We start from the raw sequence: 18,387 nt of genomic DNA, 5'->3' as shown, positions 1-18,387 counted from the left end.
GCATGGGTCATCTGGAGCCAAAAGGCTGTAAGTGGGCGGAGTTAAAGTGATTTGAACGAGTGAGCACATATTTGTGTAGATTGCAGTTGCGTGATGACTCCCACCATGTTTGATATAGTTTGGAGCTTTTTTGTAGAAATTACAAAGGTTTGATTGTATCTAGGAGGCGCTGTCAAATATTCCATGGAGCAGTTTGTAGGTTTACAACAATCATTTGCTTGTAGTTTGGTGTGAATTGAATCATGCATGTGTTATTCAGGGCCTAATATCTGTCAGGGGGCGGAGCTAAAGCGATATCAACCAGTGACCACAGGATTGTGTTGGGTGCCTTTCTGTGATGACATGTAGCAAGTTTGGTGCAGTTGTGACCTCGTCTGTAGGAGTTATTACAGTTTTAAAGGTATATAGGGGGCGCTGTGGTGATATTATACTACGTTCACCAACCGTTTGTGCCTCGTTGACAGGGCCCGAAATAAAATTTTTTACTCACCGGCCAAGTTGGCTGGTAGATGATGAAAATCTACCGGCCAAGCATATCTTTTACCGGCCAAAATCCTAAATGATTTAGATCTACCTAAAGCATGTTATTCTATATTATGTTCATTCCAAACAGAGTGACAAAATAATGAAAACATCAATTAATAAGAAAAACAACTCTTTTGTCATTTTTACTATTTATTTATTTATTTATTTTTAGAGATGTTTTTATGAACTCTCATTGAAATCTAGTCAGACTCCTTGTTTTCTCTGTCCATGAAGTCTGGCCTCCTGCTTCTGACACCGTCTTTGTGCCAAAGCATTACAGCCTCATTTGGGTCCTAGTCCTTGATCTCTGGAGAACACAGCTGCACCATGAGAATATCTGAAAGTGTCAGGGCTAGGGTTGTCACGGTAACCGGTGTAGCAGTAAACCCCGGTAAAAAAAGTTTACTAATAATAACAACCCTTTTGTTTTAAAAAAAAATTATCTCGGTGGATTACCGTGGCTGCGGTGTAGGTGCGGTGACCCTTACCAGCCACCGTATCATCTGCTGAAGTTGCCGGCGGCACATGCACACAAAACTTTCTTTAAGCTAAAGCTGAAATAATGGCAGGAGGAGACGGCAGCACTCGGGACATTTATTATCCCTCAAAGAAGTCAAAGTCGGAAGTACGGGCATTTTTTGGATATTTGTAGAATGCCGAGGGACAGCTGATAGAAGATGGCTATCCTGTTTAAAGCACGAGCAGAAAAAGTGTCTGTGAAAGGCAGCAACGCTACGTGGCCATCATAATGTAGCCTGTCTCACGACTCCGCCATCTCCAGTTCGCCACTTTTCACAAAATCTTCTGGTTGCCACTGGTCCTGGTGGTTTTTCTTCCAGTTCGACGAGTTTTCTTTTGGAAGGCTGGCTGACTCCAGTTAAAAACCGCCACATTTCACCGCTAGTTTTAACACGAAGCTAACTGCTAACTTGATAAACTGATTGAATGGGATAGGTGGAAATGACGTTGGATGCGGCGTTCACGTTTCGCGTACGTTTGTATACGTTGCATGCAGGCGGGAGGAGTATCAGAAATCCATGGAAGATGACTGATAAACATAACTAATTTGGTGCAAACATTTACTCGCCATGTGGCAGATAGAGCTCAAAAATGTACTCGCCAAATGGAGCAATTTGCTCGCATTTGGCGAGTGTTAATTTCAGACCCTGCTTGTTGGCTAAAGGGCGTGATTGTTGATTGTCATATTCAGTCTCGTGCAGATCGGAGGCTGTTTGTGGAAGTTATAGTCAAACGTAAGGTCACGGTGTCACGCCAGAATTCGCCATGGCATCAAAGCCCCTCCCATTCTGGAAAGCTATCAGAACTGAATGGTCATTACAACATCATGAAGACAGTGCTTGACCTTAGTGTCATTGTGTCTAAATTAGATGGGACAAATATGGGCATTTCACCATAAAACAGTCGACTTCCTGTTGTCAGGGGGCGGGGCTTAGGTGATGTCAGCTATCCACATAGTCTTTGTCTTGAGATGTGGTCAGTGATTACACAAAATTTGATATAGATCTGATCATGCACATGGGAGTAATTACGTCAACCAATGTAATGGCGAAAGGTCAATGTTTGAGGCTTAGCCACACCCACACCTTTCAACTTTTGAAAAATCCGACGGTTGAAATTTTCCCCCTATGTCTTAAGAGTATATAGCAGAAGTGTGAAGGCAATCGGTGTAAAGGGCGACGGGGCATCATTCTTCAAACAACGTGTGCGAAAACCACTAAATCGAGTACTTAGACCAAAATGGCCGACCTCCTGTGCGACTTTACACTTGGCTCCAAGAGACTTTTTTGTAAGTCCTGAGACACGAAATTAGTGTATCAAATTTTGTGATCCTCAAAGCATGGGTTGGGGCTGACAGTTTTAATGGTCCTAGGGGGCGCTATTTCAAAATATAGGCCACGCCCACCAACTTCTCCTATCCATTTCTATTGGGGGTCAGACTAGAATCACTCACCAGAAATTACATGCCAATATCACGATTACTGAGGAAATGAGAGGCAAACGTATTTCCATGGCGTGATGGCAAATTTCGCCATGCTCCCAAAGCCCCGTCTTTTTTTGAAACCTGCCAATACAGGACACCAAGTGACCCCAACTTGTCTACTACTATTTGCCACTCCTCAGATGTCTACACTAGAGGTCAACCGATATCAGTTTTTCTATTGCAGATACTGATATGATGCGGTCGTGGTCAGTCGATGGTCGATAGGTGCAGCAGATTTTTTTGGGGGCCTATTTCATGGCCGATATCTTGATGTTTGGCACGCTATCTGAATGCCAACATAACACTAACAACAACGGTGAATGCACAGCATTGTCTTCAATAAGCTGAGGTGAATATCTGACCGGTTTGATATTTTCTGCCTCACGGGGGTAAAACCTCACCGTGTGCGCACTACGTGAGCTGCTAGCTGAACGGAAATGTTCTAGTGGCCAAGAAAGCCACTGCTAAGACGTCATAATAAGAGAAAGAGGCTTGCCTGGGCCATGAAACACCGCCATTGGACTACTGAAGATTGGAAGAAGGTATTATGGACTGATGAATCCAAATTTTAAATCTTTGGTTCGTCACGCAGGATCTTTGTACGCCGTCGAGTAGGTGAAAGGATGGTTCCACAGTGTGTGGCGTCAACTGTCAAACATGGAGGATGAAGTGTTATGGTCTGGGGCAGTTTTGCTGGATCCAGGGTCGGTGATTTGTACAGAGTGATAGAAAACCGCTACCAATGGGCATCCACAGAAGAAGAAATGAGCTTGTCACATGACCGAACAGATGTACTAAAACACGATGCGGTTAAAGAGCACTGTGTGGCAGATGTTTATCCTTGTTTTTTTCATGCTTAGAACACAATAAGCCTCACATAAGGTTAGCTAGTAGTTATTAACCTTTAAGGGGTGTCAATAGCCCGTTAGACATTTTGGAAAACATGCATCCCTATTATGTGCTATTAGGGTGTGAGTATGGGTTAGGCATAGTGGAGTCCACACAAACATACAGTGTTGTTTATTGTCTATTGTGCTTTTTGGATCCCCATTAGCTTCCACAGCAGTGGTTTCTAATCTTCCTGGGATCCATTTTCAAAATACAAAATACCTTTAACAATGCAAATAATTAAAACATTATAAATTATTACATTAAGATTTTAAAAGCTGTAGTGGCCAACCAATACCATCAACAAAATCCCCCTCTGAACTTGCAGAGCTGTCTGAAAATACCTTTCTTCTTGTTCTGTCACAACTGCTAGAACAAGACAATGACAGAAAATACTTTTAATACAATAGCCTTTTTGATGTTCTTCTTAAAATAGCCCCAACACATCCTGGTAGTGTATTCCACTCAACAGTCCCTCTATGGTTTTCTTCATAAAATGACGATTGCGCTTTTTTGGGACCTATGTTATACAAAATTTTACACCATGCCTGACATGTGCAAAAATTCCTGAGTTTTCGGGTATGTTAAGGCCTCCAACAAGCCAATTTACTTGGCGGAAGAAAAATAAACAGAGCAGATAAAGTAGGCCTTCGCAGCGCTTTCGCTGCTCGGGCCTAACAAGAGCTTCCATTTTTCTTTTGGACACTCTCCTGATTACTTCTCTGTGTCCCCAAATAAAAGACAGATGATTAGATCTTGCAGCTGCCATCACTCACCTCCATCCCCTGCCCAACACCAGATCTCCTGACATCACAACATCAGTCTGAGCCCGACTGAACCTGAGTTTTTTTAAGCGTTTCGAGGAGGATAAAAGGCGTGTCTAGAAATGCAGTCTCCCTTCCCCTCTCAGAAGTCCGTGAGCTCGTGGGCAGAGCAAAAGACACGTGGAAAAGTCTGTGTTGTCTTCCTTAATTAGTCTACAAAGGTGCCAGTAAGCAGTGTTGCTTTTAGAGGATCCGACTGTTATAGCTTACTGCTCACTCTGACATTTCACTTCTCATCCGAGGAGTTTTGTCAGTTCTGACCGGAATATAAGAGGGTCATGCTATAAACTGTAGCTGTCTGTTGCTTAATGAACAGAAACTACCTATGTACTAGCGCTGGGCAGTAAATCGAAAATGTGTCATTCTCAAAATCATTTTTACCATGTCAATAAATGTGACAATAAAAATGAAAAGATGTGTGTAGGTTGGCAGTGTTCATGTCCCTTTAAGAAGCTGTACCACCTTGAATCACTTAAAAATGTGACTCAATGTAATACATGTGACAGCCCCATCTAGTGGACAACTTTTGCTTCTGCGCATTCCTGTAGTTATCTTCCTTTATTCGCTATCGAGGTGAAATCCTCAATATATCGTGATATTGATTTTAGGACATCTCGCCCAGCCCTACTGTGAATACCACATCTCCCTTCATTCAAACCCCTTTGGATTAGCTTAAACTGGATGACTGAGAACCTTCACCAGCACACGAGGATCTTGTGTATGGATTCGTGAATGGGGCCCACATATGTTTTCCCTTGTGGTCCCATTTTAGTTTAAGTTAAGGGCAACCCACAGATGGATCTGCCCAAATCCATCCCATCCTGAACCCTTGTGGGAGGCCATGGGCCAGCCCAAAGGAAATTTGCACTCGTGCTTTAACTGTGTTTATTTCTGTGAGCACACCACATTAGTAACTGCCCAAACAATTCCCACGGTGGCCTTGTTGGTCTCTGCCCAAATGGGGAACACAGCAGTCTGTTCACTTTAATCCTTCAGTGTGACTACTATAGGCACCCCACAGTGGCAGGTGCCCAAAAACTACAAACAGTGTTCCTGTGCGTGTCAGCCCATACGGGGAGTCCATCAGTCTGCCCATTTGAATTCTTTAGAGGAGGGACGGAAATCCTGTTTCATTTTTGTGGGGGACAAGAAACAGAAAAAAGTCAGAGTATTTGGGGGGGGGGGGGGGGGGGGCATGGAAACAAATGGCTCTTTCCTGCTGCTTTGCAGTTTGCAGGTTGGGTGTCCAGTATGAGCAGGTTCACTGAGAAACCATTTTCACTTCTTTTTATTTATATGATCAGTCACAAAGTTTCACCTGCAGGCTACATGTAAAAATAGTCCTCTACTGCAATTTTCTGCATTAGCCACTGACAGAAAAAAAATGGGGAAACGCTCTTATTAGAAAAGCCTGACATATCTACGTCACGCTGATAATTAGCATTAATAAACTAAACTGATAATGTTTGGGTTAGTAGCAGCTATTCTGTAGCATTCACAACTCCACCACACAGCAGAACTCCTGTTATTTGTGGAAATAAAACATCATTGCAGAGCAAAAAGATGCCACATTTCTGTTAGCCAATCAGAGGCGAGTGGTCAAAATATTGAATCCAAATCCTGTCATCTGTTGTTCGCCTCTGGCTAACTTCTACTTCCTGAAATAGGAGTACCAGATTATTTCCCCACAGAGATCAAGTCACAAGGCATTAATTTATACTGCAAATGTCTTGAAACAACCAGTGAACATGGTCTATCAATAAATTAATGTTATGGAATGTGAAGCCTAAAGGTAAATTACTACAACACCATTGTAACCCTTTCTAAATAGAGAACCCATCCGCCTATTCATTGTCGGCCTAATATCCGGAGTCTGGTTACGGGGGCAGTAGCCTAAGCAGGGGGGCCCAGACTTTGGCCAGCTCCTCTAGGGTAATCCTACGGCGTTCCCTGGTTAGCCGAGAGACATAAGATAGTTTTCCAGGAGCACTACTCAGAGCAAATCGGACCGATGCCAATCCAGTGGAACTGCCCCCGATATCCATGCAGTATTGCTCATCCGTGTCAGCCAACACAGCCCTACGTGTCAGCCAACACAGCCCTATGACATCCAGAGCCTTAAGGAACTCTGGGCAGATCTCATCCATCTCGAGGCCTTTCCACCAAGGAGGTTTTTGACCACCTCAGTGACCTCAGCATGAGAGATTGGAGAGCCCAACCCAAAGTCCCCATACTCTGCTTCCTCACTGGAAGAAGTGCCAGTGGGACTGAGGAGTGGGATTGAGGAGTGGGATTGAGGAAGTACTCTATCTATCCGCTAATCCACAACGTCCCATGTAGAAATCAGCAGCACACCGTCCTCATAAACAGTGTTAGTAGCGCACTGCTTTACCCTTCTGAATCGTTTGATGGTGTGCCAGAATCTCCTCAAAGCCATGCAGAAGTCTTGCTCCATGGTCTCACCAAGCTCCTCCCACACCCGGGTTTTTGCCTCTACGAACACCCGAGCCGCATTCCTCTTGGACTGCTGGTACCTATCAGCTGCCACTGAGGTCTCACAGGCCAGAACGAACTGGTAGGACTCTTTCTTCAGCTTGACAGCACCCCTAACTGCCGGTGTTCACTAGCGGGTTTGGGGTTGCCGCCACAACGGGGACTGATGACCCTGTGGCCACAGTTCTTGTCGGCCTCCTCAACAATGAAGCCAGGGAACAAAGCCCATTTGGACTTGATGTCCCTCGCCTCCCCCGGAATATTTGGGAAGTTCTGTCTGAGGTGGGAATTGAAGCTCCTTCTGACAGGAGACTCTGCCAGGCGTTCCCATCATACCCTCAATATACGTTTGCGACTGCCAGGTCTGACCGACATCCTCCCCCACCATTGGAGCCAACTCACCACCAGGTCAGTTGACAGCTCCACCCCTCTCTTCACCCGATTGTCCAAGACATGCGGCCGCAGATCAGACGAAACAACAACAAAGTTGATAGAGCTGCGGCCTAAGCTATCCTGGTGCCAAGAGCACATATGGACACCTTTACGTCCATACGTCCTTGACTAGCACAGTAGCACTAGTACAAAGACAAAACCCAACTCTAATTCATCTGAATTATGGAATGGGGGGGCTTCCTCCCAACCACACCTCTCAAGCTCTCATTGTCATTGCCCAAGTGGGCGTTAAAGTCCCCCAGCAGAATGAGGGGTTCACCAGAAGGGGCACTCTTCAGCACCCCCTCCAAGGTTTCCAAAAAGGGTGGGTAGTCTGCACTGTAGTTTGGTACACAAGCACAGACCACAGTCGGGGCCCGTCCCCCCACACGTAGGCGGAGGGAGGCTACTCTCTCATTCACTGGGGTCAACCCCAACGTACAGGCACCAAGATGGGGGTAACTAGCTAATCATGAAAGAGACTAGTATACTCTTTCTGCTAAAATGTCAGCTGTTCAAACATTTCAGCTGTCCATTTTTTAAACTTCAGAGATTTCAGTTTGCTGTTAATGATTATTTTTCTCCATGCTTCACCTACTTTTTGGGCTTTTTCACACTTGTTAGTGATCTTTACTTCTAAATATTCAAATACATTCAGCTTATTTTCACAATTTGGTTTAGTTTATGCTTCACTTCAGCTATCAGTTTCAAAATTCAGCACATGCTACTAAATTCACAGTTCAGCTAATTGTGAAAATGAACAATTAAACCACTCCTACTAAAATACCAGCTGTTTAAACATTTAGCCTGTCCAGTTTTTAGCTTAGTTTCAGCGTCAGTTTAGCTACTAGCTTCAGCTTTTAGTTTCAGAATTCAGCATTCAAACAGAATTCATCTTATTATGACTTTTTCTGTTTTAATTATCTTCCATTTATTTGATATTTTGTTGTTTTAGACTTCATGATCTTTTGTTTTATTGATCTTTGTGATTTTCTGTCTGTGTTAAGTGTTGTACAGTGCTTAGCATAAATGTGTACACCCCTTTTAAAAAGTACAAGTTTAATAAGTAGCTCAGTGAACAAAAGAACAATTGACAGAATTTTCACAAGGCTGGGTTTTATTGAACAGCTGTTTAACTCCATAACATGGTGTTAAGTTTAATAATATAACTTAAAGGCTGCATGGTGGCGCAGTGGTTAGCACTGTTGTCTCGCAGCAAGAAGGTTGCCGGTTCGAAACTTGACTGCGACCTTTCTGCGTGGAGTTGCGTGTTCTCCCCATGCATGAGTTTTCTCAGGGTACTCCGGTTTCCCCCACAGATCACAACACGCCCTATGGAGTAACATATGTACGTCGCTTTGGATAAAAGTGTCTGCTAAATAAATAAACATAAACCTCGATGACAAAATCTTCAGTTTTACTAAAATAGTTTGAAGCAAAAATGAATACACCCCGCAAAAAAACTACTACACCTAGTATTGTGTATTTAGTATTTTTAAGGACAGCACCAAGTCTTCTAAGCATGGAATGAACAAGATGGCAGCACATTACAACATCTATATTTTTCCATTCTTCAAGAATAACGTTTTAGAGCCTGGATGCTGGATTGAGGGTGATGCTCAACTTGCTGCTTCAGAATTCCCCACAGGTGTTGGACTGGGTTCAGATCAGGAGACACACTTGTCCATTCAACCACCTTCACCCTGTTCTTCTGCAGAAACGCACCAGCAGCTTTAGATGTGTGTTCTGGATCGTTGTCGTGTTGGAAAAGTGCACGACGACCACGTGCACGGAGTGATGGCAGCATCTTGTCCTTCAGTATAGAGCAGGACATTGTTGAGTTCATGATACCATCAATGAAATGCAGCTCCCCAACACCAGCAGCACTCATGCAGCCCACATACGGACACCGCCACCGCCGTGTTTCACTGTAGGCACCGTGCTTTTCTCTTTGAAGTCCTCACCTTTACGATGCCATTCAGCTTTCAGAAACAGCATATTTGTTATATCATTACAGAGTATGGAGTCCCAGTAGTCTGTAGTATGGAATCTCATGGAAAATGTTGATTCTGAGAGGAAACTAATGGTTTTCTGACAAATGTAGAGAGGTGTACTCATTTATGCTGAGCACTGTAAATAAAGGTACTCTAGAATGCGCTTTATAAATACAGGTCACTTCTACTTGCTGAAGTGTTGGAGAGATTTTGAATGAGTCTCAATTCAAACAGAGACATGCGGGGCAGCTGTTTTTACCTGCGGACAGAGATCACCCTGAAAGGGGCTACCTACCAGATCTCGTTTACCGACACTGAGCACATGCCTCCACCACTTCGTGTCGACAACTTGTCTGAGGTAAGTTTGTGAAATCTTAACAAGCTTCATGGGTGGAATCACTCAACAAGTCACTACCTGCTGCCAAACTCTATTACAAACATTTACTTCTATTCAGGCACAGCTGATTAGTGCCAGTCCTCTGTAGATCAGCATTAACATGTTTTCTATTTGGTCACAACAAATCACTTTAAGTTACACAGTTCACATTTGGTCTTACAGTCCATCTCTAGTGTGGGATGCCAGTATGTCTGACTGCTGCCTGCCATTGTAACACGCTGCTTTTGTTAGTAAATGTAAGCACATATTACCCCCCCCCCCCCCCCCCCCTTTCGTACTGGCCAAGCAGACAGAACCAGAAACTACAGAGGATTGTCTCTGTAGAACACTCTGGACAGATCTGGTCAAGGTTCTGGTTAAACATAAATTAACATAAAATTCTGAAACAAATCCACGTAGAAACACAAAACTGGGACCACCAAAGCCCACGGTCACACAAGGTTTATGCTTTTTTAACTACATTTTAGTTGTCATGCAGCAGTTGTTTGAGCAGTTAGTCAGTGTTCTGGCCTGTTGTGTCAGTGCAGTCAAAGCAGCAGACAGTGTTAAGCTATCTTTATTTATTATAGTAGAACTTTAGAGGGTCACCACAGGGAAATGGCCATAACGGTTTTTTGTCCCGATCAGTCTCAAATGTGTGGTAAATATCTGAGAGTGCGTAGTTTTGTTATCTGTGTTAACAGAACATTTTCGAACATTTAAAGCACAAAGAAAAAGAAGAGGCTGTAGAGCGGGATAAAAGCTCCAGGAGAGGAAAACAGAGGTATAAACTGTATTTACCCTCTGTGATGATGAGAAATGTTCGTTCTCTCCCCAATAAAAGCGATGAGCTGACGGCGCTGATCGCGCTACAGCAGGACTACCGAGCCTAAACCATGAACTAGTTGATTTCAGATTCCGAGGTTTCCCTGGAAGGTTTTAAACTCCCACAGGCGTGGAGTGGTAAGAGAAAAGGCAGGGGTCTGGCTGTGTTTGTTAATGAGGGTGTAACCCGGGTCATGTGACCATTAAACAGCGACTCTGCACAAGAGACATCCAGTACTGGCTGTTTGCCTTCGGTCTTATTTCATATCGAGATAGTTTTCACACGCGGTAGTCTTTCATGTGGACATCCCTCCCTCATCTACATGCAGCATGCAAACTGTCTCACAGCTCAGTGGAAAAGCAGCAGTCACACCTCCAGATACACTTCTGCTCATCAGTGGGGACTTTTATCACGCCTTGCTCTCCTCTACTCTCCCTACTTACACACTATGTGAATTACCAGACCAGAGACAAAGGCTGTATGCTAATGTAAAAAACGCATACACGTCCACCCTCCTCCCCTCACTCCACCCCTTTGATCACACCCAGGGTGGGCAGAGAGTCTCCACAGAAGAAGTTTGTGAAAATGTAAAGAGAGCCTGAAGGATTGCTTCCAAACCACAGAATGGGAGACCAGGCATGGAGATGACCTTGACCACTGGGACATGTCTATGTGAACTTCTGAGAACACACAGAAGTTCACATAGACATGTCCCAACATGGAGAGTGAGATGTTTCAAATAATAAGCCCCGTTTGACCCCTGAGCTCAAATCCCAGCTGAACGACAGGAAGAAAGCTTTGATGGCTGTTGACCAAAAAGAATGGAGACAAGTCCTGAAGGAGCTCAAATACAACATCGGACAGGCAAAGAGGGCTGCAGGAAGAAGCTGGAGGAACATCTGGAGCAGAACAATGTTGCGGTGCATGGAGAGGTCTCAGAAATATTTCTGGACACAGTGGGAGGTGTGGTGCCAGTCGGACAGTCGAGGAGGAATCAGAACTCGCCAATGAGCCTAATTTGTCCAACAGGTTTGACTCCAACCCCCTAACTGCAACAGGCACCACCACCACCGTCCCCAACCACCTCCAGTGAGTCGAGCTCCCCATCCCCTAAACCCACACCACTTCACACCTCCCCCCACCATCAAGCCCCGTGCAGCACCACACCCTCTGTCTCTCCCCCCCTCCCTTGCATCTGACCAGGTGAGGACAGAACTGAGGCGGCTTAAGAACAGGAAAGCTGCAGGACCTGACAGGATCAGCCCCAGATTGCTGACCAGCTTAGTGAAGTGGTTTTGCACATTTTCAGCCTGAGCCTTTAGTTGGAGCAGGTCCCCATTCTCTGGAAGACCTCCTGTGTGGTTCCAGTTTCCAAAACATCACATCCCTGGGAACCAGACCACTACAGACCAGTCACCTTGTTCTCCCACTTGATGAACACCATAGAGAGACTCATCCTTGCCCTTCCACACTCTGTGGTGAGCCCTGAGACTGTCTCTACTGCAACAGAAGATGAGGGGTGCAGGAGTGGATGGACACCTGACTCCATGGACCACCAACAATGTCACCAACAGGCCACAGTACACGAGACTGTGTAACTGCATGTCTGAGGTCCTCTCACCCTTTTTATTCACCTTCTTCACCTCGGACTTCACCTACAACCTGCAACACCAGCAGCTGTCACCTCCAGATGTTCTCAGAGGGTTTGCCGTTGGCAGCTGTGTGTCCGGGGCGAATTACCTGGAGTAAAGGTCAGCCATCATGGACTTTGTGGACTGGTGTGAGTGTAGCCACCTTTGCTTAAACACCAGTAAGATGAAGAAAATGGTGATTGAACACTCCCCCTCACTCACCAGTAAACATCCAGGTGCAGACATTGGGGTGGTGGATACCTGTAAGTACCTGGTGTTCACCTCAACAATAAACTGAACTGGTCCCACCATCAGCTGAACTCTTTACCGTTCCATGCCATCGTTATTCATTCTGCTGTGGTCTGTTGGGGTGTAGGAGCTCTGACCGAAACCAAAAGAGAAAGCTAGCTTGGTTCTGGGCTGCCTGCTGAATTCTGGTGAGGATGTGTGTTAAAGGAGGATGCTGGTGACACTGACCTCCATCATGGAATACCACTCCCACTCACTATTCCACTGTGAAGGCCATGAACAACTCTTTTCACGGCAGACTTGGACATCCCAGACGTAAAACAGAGCACTACCATAGGTCATTCATCCGCTCTGCGGTGAGAGTGTACAACTCCACAGTTTAACTGGTACTGGCATTATCCTGGTACACGCTAACATGAGTACTATATTCAGTACCTGTGCAATCCTCAGATGCACATTTGTATGTCAGTGTTTTTATGCTGTTTTTCATTGGAGACTCAATGTTCTGTTTTCTATTTTTACTCCTTTTCTATTTGCAGACGGTTATGGTAATAGCCTACTGCCTTTAGTGTGTTCTTGTTCCTTCCTCGGTGTGTGTGCACTTCCAGACATTCTGTTGTCGGAGCGCCTTTACTAATCATTGGTTCAAGTGACATATTCTCCTGGTTAGACAAATGTGCTTTCTATCCACACAGTCTATCACATGTTGACTTGCTAACAATTTCTTTTATATGAGTGAATGTCTTTAATAGGAAAGTGCAGGTCTTCCCTCAGGACAGATAGTAATGCCGGGTCTCAATGATTTGAAGTCTTCTCACAAGGACATTGGAAAGAATGGTTGTAACAACCGTCAACAGAAGCACAAAGGACAGGAAGAAACCCACAAAAACAATGGAAGGAGATGGTTATGATCATAAACTTAACCTGTGGCCAAGAAACACGGTGCTACAAACAAAGAATGGATAGAGTACAGCTGGGCCAATGTATACGATTGCTTGGTTTCAGGTTCCTGTGCAGTTCTGGCAGCATGGTGTGGCCGATCTCAGGCTGCACACTGAAGTGAAGCCTCTGTCTGTGCTGGACTATGCCTGTGATGAGCCTACACTGCCCCCCTACCTCACGCTTACAGTAAAAGGAGCAGGATCTTCTGAGGTCACAGCTGACATGAACTTCTTCAGAGAATACAACAAGCTCTACTATGAGAACTTCATCTACATTGCAGCGACCCATACCTTCTCACAGTAAGGACCCCAAGCTGTCCAACTGAAACAACAGAATATGGTGCTGGTTGGACAGCACAGCCTCAAACCACTGACAGCTTTTTCCTGAATGTACAGAAAGCTGGAGAGAAAACGTCGCCTGATCAGCCATACGGAGCTGGTACTTGATGTGGACCCCAAAACCCAGAGAGTCATCCTCCAGAAAAAGGTGTGTGTGCACGTGCGTGTGTGTGTGTGTGCGTACCTGCCTGCGTGCGTGCGTGTGTGTGTGCGTGCGAGATGGTATATAACAGTGTTCTCCATGCTTGGTGTGCAGGAGCCAGGGAAGCGATCCCAGTTGTGGAGAATGACTGGGACCGGGATGCTCTGCCATGAAGGCTCATCTCCACCCCAGAGCAAGCCGTCCCAGCCACGGCCTCTTGACTCCTCTCTGGTTCTGGACATAGCTGGGCTAGCAGCTGTCAGTGACAACAAGTATGTCCTGTACTCCTGTATCTTGCTTTTGAAGTCCTCTCCTCCAGTCTACAGTCGTGGCCAAAAGTTTAGAGAATGACACAAACATTAGTTTTCACAAAGTTTTTGCTGAACTGCTTTTAGATCTTTGTTTCAGGTGTTTCTGTGATGTACTGAAACATGATTCAGTGGCTTTTATCAACAATTACATGACATTTATGCAACAACTCAGTTTTTGTAGTGTTGGCCCTTCTTTTTCAGGACCTCTGCAATTCCACTGGGCATGCTCTCAATCAACTTCTGGGCCAAATCCTGACTGATAGCAACCCTTCTTTCATTATCTCTTCTTGGAGTTTGTCAGAATTAGTGGTTTTCTGTTTGTCCTTCCGCCTCTTGAGGATTGACCACAAGCTCTCAATGGGATTAAGATCTGGGGAGTTTCCAGGCCATGGACCCAAAAGGTCAACGTTTAGGTCCTAGAGCCACTGAGGTATCACTTTTGCCTTATGGCACGGTGCTCCATCGTGCTGGAAGATGCATGATCTTCATCAAACTGTTGTTGGATTGTTGGAAGAAGTTGCTGTCGGAGGGTGTGTTGGTACCATTCTTTATTCGCTGCTGTGTTTTTGGGCTAAGCTGTGAGTGAACCTACTCCCTTGGATGAGAACCCTAACCCCACACATGAATGGTCTCAGGATGCTTTACTGTTGGCATGGCACAGGACTGGTGGTAGTGCTCACCTTTTCTTCTCCAGACAAGCCTTTTTCCAGATGCCCCAAACAATCAGAAAGGGGCTTCTTCGGAGAATCTGACTTTGCCGCAGTCCTCAGCAGTCCGTTCTCCATGCATTTAGCAGAAGATCAATCTGTCCCTGATAGTTTTCTGGAGAGAAGTGGCTTCTTTGCTGCCCTTCTTGACACCAGGCCATCTTCCAAAAGTCTTCGTCTCACTGTGCGTGCAGATGCGCTCACACCTTCCTGCTGCCATTCCGGAGCGAGCTCTGCACTGGTGGCACTTCAATCCTGCAGCTGAATCCTCGTTAGGAGACGATCCCGCAGCTGAATCCTCGTTAGGAGACGATCCTGCAGCTGAATCCTCGTTAGGAGACGATCCTGCAGCTGAATCCTCGTTAGGAGACGATCCTGCAGCTGAATCCTCGTTAGGAGACTATCCTGCAGCTGAATCCTCGTTAGGAGACGATCCTGCAGCTGAATCCTCGTTAGGAGATGATCCTGCAGCTGAATCCTCGTTAGGAGACGACCCTGCAGCTGAATCCTCGTTAGGAGACTATCCCGCAGCTGAATCCTCGTTAGGAGACTATCCTGCAGCTGAATCCTCGTTAGGAGACGATCCTGCAGCTGAATCCTCGTTAGGAGACGATCCTGCAGCTGAATCCTCGTTAGGAGACGATCCTGCAGCTGAATCCTCGTTAGGAGATGATCCTGCAGCTGAATCCTCGTTAGGAGACGACCCTGCAGCTGAATCCTCGTTAGGAGACTATCCCGCAGCTGAATCCTCGTTAGGAGACTATCCTGCAGCTGAATCCTCGTTAGGAGACGATCCTGCAGCTGAATCCTCGTTAGGAGACGATTCTGCAGCTGAATCCTCGTTAGGAGACGATCCTGCAGCTGAATCCTCGTTAGGAGACGATCCTGCAGCTGAATCCTCGTTAGGAGACTATCCTGCAGCTGAATCCTCGTTAGGAGACTATCCTGCAGCTGAATCCTCGTTAGGAGACGATCCTGCAGCTGAATCCTCGTTAGGAGATGATCCCGCAGCTGAATCCTCGTTAGGAGACTATCCCACAGCTGAATCCTCGTTAGGAGACTATCCTACAGCTGAATCCTCGTTAGGAGACGATCCTAACCCTAACCCTAACCCCAAATCCTGACTGATAGCAACCCTTCTTTCATTATCTCTTCTTGGAGTTTGTCACAATTAGTGGTTTTCTGTTTGTCCTTCCGCCTCTTGAGGATTGACCACAAGCTCTCAATGGGATTAAGATCTGGGGAGTTTCCAGGCCATGGACCCAAAAGGTCAACGTTTAGGTCCCCGAGCCACTGAGGTATCACTTTTGCCTTATGGCACGGTGCTCCATCGTGCTGGAAGATGCATGATCTTCATCAAACTGTTGTTGGATTGTTGGAGGAAGTTGCTGTCGGAGGGTGTGTTGGTACCATTCTTTATTCGCTGCTGTGTTTTTGGGCTAAGCTGTGAGTGAACCTACTCCCTTGGATGAGAACCCTAACCCCACACATGAATGGTCTCAGGATGCTTTACTGTTGGCATGGCACAGGACTGGTGGTAGTGCTCACCTTTTCTTCTCCGGACAAGCCTTTTTCCAGATGCCCCAAACAATCAGAAAGGGGCTTCTTCGGAGAATCTGACTTTGCCGCAGTCCTCAGCAGTCCGTTCTCCATGCATTTAGCAGAAGATCAATCTGTCCCTGATAGTTTTCTGGAGAGAAGTGGCTTCTTTGCTGCCCTTCTTGACACCAGGCCATCTTCCAAAAGTCTTCGTCTCACTGTGCGTGCAGATGCGCTCACACCTTCCTGCTGCCATTCCGGAGCGAGCTCTGCACTGGTGGCACTTCAATCCTGCAGCTGAATCCTCGTTAGGAGACGATCCCGCAGCTGAATCCTCGTTAGGAGACGATCCTGCAGCTGAATCCTCGTTAGGAGACGATCCTGCAGCTGAATCCTCGTTAGGAGACGATCCTGCAGCTGAATCCTCGTTAGGAGACTATCCTGCAGCTGAATCCTCGTTAGGAGACGATCCTGCAGCTGAATCCTCGTTAGGAGATGATCCTGCAGCTGAATCCTCGTTAGGAGACGACCCTGCAGCTGAATCCTCGTTAGGAGACTATCCCGCAGCTGAATCCTCGTTAGGAGACTATCCTGCAGCTGAATCCTCGTTAGGAGACGATCCTGCAGCTGAATCCTCGTTAGGAGACGATCCTGCAGCTGAATCCTCGTTAGGAGACGATCCTGCAGCTGAATCCTCGTTAGGAGATGATCCTGCAGCTGAATCCTCGTTAGGAGACGACCCTGCAGCTGAATCCTCGTTAGGAGACTATCCCACAGCTGAATCCTCGTTAGGAGACTATCCTGCAGCTGAATCCTCGTTAGGAGACGATCCTGCAGCTGAATCCTCGTTAGGAGACGATTCTGCAGCTGAATCCTCGTTAGGAGACGATCCTGCAGCTGAATCCTCGTTAGGAGACGATCCCGCAGCTGAATCCTCGTTAGGAGACTATCCCACAGCTGAATCCTCGTTAGGAGACTATCCCACAGCTGAATCCTCGTTAGGAGACTATCCTACAGCTGAATCCTCGTTAGGAGACGATCCTGCAGCTGAATCCTCGTTAGGAGACTATCCTGCAGCTGAATCCTCGTTAGGAGACGATCCTGCAGCTGAATCCTCGTTAGGAGATGATCCTGCAGCTGAATCCTCGTTAGGAGACGACCCTGCAGCTGAATCCTCATTAGGAGACTATCCCACAGCTGAATCCTCCTTAGGAGACTATCCTGCAGCTGAATCCTCGTTAGGAGACTATCCCGCAGCTGAATCCTCGTTAGGAGACTATCCCGCAGCTGAATCCTCGTTAGGAGACGATCTCGCAGCTGTACCTCATTAGGAGACAATCCCGCAGCTGAATCCTCGTTAGGAGACTATCCCGCAGCTGAATCCTCGTTAGGAGACGACCCTGCAGCTGAATCCTCGTTAGGAGACTATCCTGCAGCTGAATCCTCGTTAGGAGACGATCCTGCAGCTGAATCCTCGTTAGGAGACGACCCTGCAGCTGAATCCTCGTTAGGAGACGATCCTGCAGCTGAATCCTCGTTAGGAGACTATCCCGCAGCTGAATCCTCGTTAGGAGACGATCCTGCAGCTGAATCCTCGTTAGGAGACGATCCTGCAGCTGAATCCTCGTTAGGAGACGATCCTGCAGCTGAATCCTCGTTAGGAGACTATCCTGCAGCTGAATCCTCATTAGGAGACGATCCTGCAGCTGAATCCTCGTTAGGAGACGACCCTGCAGCTGAATCCTCGTTAGGAGACGATCCTGCAGCTGAATCCTCGTTAGGAGACTATCCTGCAGCTGAATCCTCGTTAGGAGACGATCCTGCAGCTGAATCCTCGTTAGGAGACGATCCTGCAGCTGAATCCTCGTTAGGAGACTATCCTGCAGCTGAATCCTCGTTAGGAGACTATCCTGCAGCTGAATCCTCGTTAGGAGACGATCCTGCAGCTGAATCCTCGTTAGGAGATGATCCCGCAGCTGAATCCTCGTTAGGAGACTATCCCACAGCTGAATCCTCGTTAGGAGACTATCCTACAGCTGAATCCTCGTTAGGAGACGATCCTAACCCTAACCCTAACCCCAAATCCTGACTGATAGCAACCCTTCTTTCATTATCTCTTCTTGGAGTTTGTCACAATTAGTGGTTTTCTGTTTGTCCTTCCGCCTCTT

General features: G+C 46.4%; 1 protein-coding gene across 4 annotated transcripts in view; it reads left to right on the top strand.

Moving 5' to 3' along the window:
* The window catches only part of vps13d (vacuolar protein sorting 13 homolog D), a 206,285-nt gene that overhangs the window by 140,957 nt on the left and 46,941 nt on the right, over positions 1–18,387 (top strand). For all 4 annotated transcript variants that reach the window (XM_054745595.2, XM_054745599.2, XM_054745598.2 and 1 more), the window contains exons 52-55: positions 9,393–9,516; positions 13,246–13,481; positions 13,578–13,668; positions 13,777–13,934. In XM_054745595.2, the coding sequence (XP_054601570.1) occupies positions 9,393–9,516; positions 13,246–13,481; positions 13,578–13,668; positions 13,777–13,934 (609 nt within the window). The remainder of the gene's footprint in view (positions 1–9,392; positions 9,517–13,245; positions 13,482–13,577; positions 13,669–13,776; positions 13,935–18,387) is intronic.

This window comes from Nothobranchius furzeri, chromosome 10 (genome assembly GCF_043380555.1).
Source record: "Nothobranchius furzeri strain GRZ-AD chromosome 10, NfurGRZ-RIMD1, whole genome shotgun sequence".
Taxonomy (NCBI): Eukaryota; Metazoa; Chordata; class Actinopteri; order Cyprinodontiformes; family Nothobranchiidae; genus Nothobranchius; species Nothobranchius furzeri.
Note: the sequence above shows the minus strand (reverse complement) of the source record. Positions and strands in the feature narration are given on the sequence as shown.